The following is a 3,945-nucleotide window of genomic DNA, read 5'->3' as shown; positions in this document are numbered from 1 at the left end:
GTCTGGGCCGGGATGCCTGCGGTTTAGATCAACCTGCGGGTGGGGGAGATTTTTTTCCTCCTCACACAAGGAACTGCTCGGAGGGATTTGTGCAGAACAGCATGGAAGGAAAACAAACCTGCTCTTGAACTTCACAAGATAGCATGTCATATAAGCAAACTGCCATCTGGGTAGCCCCTTCTTTAACCCCTGAGGACACAGTCTGGGCCGGGATGCCTGCGGTTTAGATCAACCTGCGGGTGGGGGAGATTTTTTTCCTCCTCACATTTTGCTCTTACAGCTTTTTAAAGCAACTAATAAGAAAGGTCATTTCTGTCCCCGCTCCCTGCCTCGCACTGCTGCAGGCCCAGGAAGCTCCCAGCCACCTTGTTGTAGCTTTGCAGCACTGGCACAGCCTCTGCTAATCCTCAGACAATATTGGCAGAAGGATTTCAGCGGCACAGGCCAGGGCTCGCAGGGGCCAGGTTTGTCCCCCAGCCTTTTTCTTACAGCACCAATTCCACCTGGGGTTTTATTATTATATATGCCCCCCCAATGGCTCCGGGCCTGGCTGCCAACACCACAGCAGTCCAAGACCAGGTCCAGGCCCAAGCTGATGCTGCTGGCAGCATCACTGCAAGGGCAGATCCCTGCCCGTACCCAGGACCCTGTCTGCAGGCAGCCAAACAAAGAGGACTTGTTCTGGAGGCAGCTTGCATCAGAGCAAATGCGATTGTTCTCATCGGATTTTATGAATTCCCTCCAGAGTTCCTACGTAACACAAGTACATTAGAGGACTTTATCCCTGCTAATTTCAGACTACAAAGTCAAACGTGTATCAGATGAATCTGCACAGGCAGGCTTATTCATATGCAGCACCAGTGACAGCCAACCGTGGGGCCTGCCAAGAGGCTTGTCATTAGCTCATTAGCAGAGGGCATCGTATCCTAAGCAGGAGAACCGAAAAGGAAACATCACGTTGCAGCCATAGCCCTTCTCCATGTCCCGGGCACTCTGACTCACACCTACAGCACATCTCAGGGACAGCAGGCAGGAGGTGTCACTGATGGCTGCCCAAAGCATTTTGCAATTGAAAGTGCCAAGAATAAACAGCCCCATTCTCCTTCCCCAACGTTTTTTTACAGCCAGGGCCAAGAGCAGCTCACAGAGCCCTCATCAGCTGCATCCAGCACCAGAGACCCACGGAGCAGTAACAGCCAGGACATTAAGGATGGACAAACCCACCTCACAGGAAAATCCCCCATGTGCAGACATTAAATAGCGAGGTGACTCCAAGATGTAAAAATACCTGTTTCAATACTGACATCAGTTTGTGCCTGAGCACTATGGAACAAACAAACCAAAAAAAAATCAACCCAAACTAATGTTGTCAGAGCAAAGGTAAAAAACCTCTCCAAAAAGTACAAAAGAGCACAGGACAGCCCTCAGAGAGACTTTGATCTGGAGAACTTGATAGCAACAGCCAGGGAATATGAAACTAAAGCTGCTACTCAAGCTGCAGGGCCACAGCTGATGCACCAGCCTACCTGCAGCCTTTGTCACACCCCACCTCTCCTCTCCCAGGCACGCCTGCAGGCACTCCAAGGAAGATCATCCCAGCATCACCCACCTCCCCAAAATCTTAATTTCTAAACTTGCTGCTTTATCTTGGGCAACCCTAAGAAGCAACACCATTCCCAGACTTCCACACCCGGTTTTCTTTTGCACTATCACCACGACTTACAAGCTCCACCAAGGGAGAAGTCATTTATTGACAAATGGTCCAATAAATAAACATTCCTCCTAACAGAGGAGCCAGCAGTTTCCAGTTACTCTGTTATCTCTATTTCAGTTATTCGCTGTCCTCTCACTTTCTGACACTTCCTTCCTGTCTGTTTGTCCCCAGTAAGATTTTAAGCTGCTTAGGATACCTTTCAGGCCCTGCAGCTCTCCCCTAGCCGCTGCCATTGTGGCTAATCCTATAGGAGTTTCTTACGCATGTTTTGGCTCAGCTCAGATTAAAAATGTCAGTAGCTCTCCAGAAATAGGTTACACAGCATGAGATCTAGTCTACAAGATCCTGACACAGGAAATAGGTTGTTGGAGACTTTAAGAGACAAGTTCTCACTTATCAGAGTCACATCACTATGGTTGGAAGATACCTCTGGAGGTCTCTCATCCAACCTTCTGCTGCTCGGTCCTTCTGAGTGGTCTTCTCCCCAGCTCCATGCAGGGTCTGTTGTCTCAGCCTCTCCTCAAAGGGCAGGTACTCCAGCCCCTGGCCAGCTTGGTGGGTCTCTGGTGGACAGGCTCATTGCTCTTTATGAGAGGCCCAGAACAGACATGCTATTCCACACGCAGTCTCACAAGCCGGGTAAGCCTTGCTGTTTATACACCACCAGAAAGATCCGAGCTTCATCTCTTCCTCAGTCACCAGCAACAACAGAAGCATCACTTACAATGAACAAAAAGAATTTTATTGGAACGTATACACACAGGGATAACAGAGGTATCTGAGTAATCAAATATGGAATGTTTAAGAAAGTTAAAATAAATAAGGATACCAAGTTTTGCCAGTGCTAGGTCCAGCACCAATATAAGTAAATGCCCTCTGAACAAGTCTGACTCTGACAGGACCATCCCTGCAGAGCCTGTAAAGATTCCTACCACCAGAAAGTGGCCAATAATTTTGGAATACAAAGAGTCACAATAGTGCTTTCTGCTGATGTGCATTCACACTGTTTATTCGCTGCTGTCGTCTCTTATTTCTTTAATAATATCTATTAAATTCTGAAGTCCAAAAACATAACCCGTGTCTTGGCCCTCATGCACCACGCTATCTTCTCCATAGTACTTGCAGGTTGTGTGGGCAAAGTCTATCATACGGACATCGACAGTACTAGCAGTTGGTTTGTAGGCATACGCTCCTGCTGACTCATCTGAAGATTCCTCTGAAAGGTCCTCTAAGTCCTCTGGGTCTGAGTCGACAGCCACCTCCTGCCTTTCCTTTCCATCATAAATGATCAGCAAGGAGCTGGAATAGAAGCGGTAAGACTCCTGCTTCTCTAGGACAGACTTGAGTTCAGTCAGTTTTTTAATAACAGATTCAAAGAGTTCCCTGCGCAGGTATTTGCCGTTATGAAAGAACTGGTAAAGTGCTTCTTTAAATCCTTGTACTGAGAGTTTTCTTCCATGGTATTTATTCATGAACATGAGCTGGCCAGTGCCTGCCTGGTAGACCTGCACGTACAAAAGAGAAAAGGAATAGTTAAAATCGCTGGAAATACTGAATCAAACCCTGGAAAGGGGGAGACAGCAGGGGAAGAGGCACGCTACAGAAAGCTTTTACAAGATGACATACTACACAGCTACAGAAACTGCTAACAACAGATCCAGCAGTGCCTGTGGAACTCAGAGGCATGGAGGAAATGGAAAATTCCTTCAGTTTACATTTGAGCTTTTCCACCAGGAATGTAAGGATGAGGAGCTTAAGTGAGATTAGGAAAGCTGCGGCCAAGATCTCCAAAGTCAAGCTACAACTTGTACCACAGGCACTCACTCAGCTCATCCTCTGCCTCTGCTCACAGGCACAGCCCTTGATTCCCAAAACGCTGAGCTCTCAGTGGCAGCACACACTCCCGTACAGAACTAAGGTATGCCTCAGCCCTCGGTGTTTAAAGAGGTCAGAGGTGCTCCTGCGGGAAGATTCCTTCCTGTAGGAGAGTGGTCTATACACCACGGAGCTTGATAATGGTTAAACATCTGGGTCAAGTAAGGACTGCAGGTGCCTCCAAAGTTCATCCTTGTTTTCCAGCACAGGTCTATACTGGAAGGTGAAGGATGAGCAGGCTCTGCTCAAATCCCAGCACACTGCCATCAGAAATGCAGCTCTCTCACTTTCATTTCTGCCTCACGCTTTTCTCCGAAGCTTAACAGTGAGCTGAACACCAAACATGCCAACAGTCC

At 47.8% G+C, this 3,945-nt stretch overlaps 1 protein-coding gene across 1 annotated transcript in view; it reads right to left on the bottom strand.

Moving 5' to 3' along the window:
* Nucleotides 1-2,434: 2,434 nt before the first annotated feature.
* Nucleotides 2,435-3,945, bottom strand: part of IP6K2 (inositol hexakisphosphate kinase 2) — a 7,284-nt gene continuing 5,773 nt past the window's right edge. The window contains exon 5 of the mRNA XM_010165992.2: nt 2,435-3,219. Coding sequence (XP_010164294.1) covers nt 2,722-3,219 — 498 coding nt within the window. The 3' untranslated portion in view covers nt 2,435-2,721. The remainder of the gene's footprint in view (nt 3,220-3,945) is intronic.

The sequence above is a fragment of the Antrostomus carolinensis genome, unplaced genomic scaffold, assembly GCF_000700745.2.
Source record: "Antrostomus carolinensis isolate BGI_N321 unplaced genomic scaffold, ASM70074v2 scaffold26004, whole genome shotgun sequence".
NCBI lineage: Eukaryota > Metazoa > Chordata > Aves > Caprimulgiformes > Caprimulgidae > Antrostomus > Antrostomus carolinensis.
The sequence above is the reverse complement of the archived record's forward strand: the minus strand, read 5'-3'. Positions and strand labels throughout refer to the sequence as shown.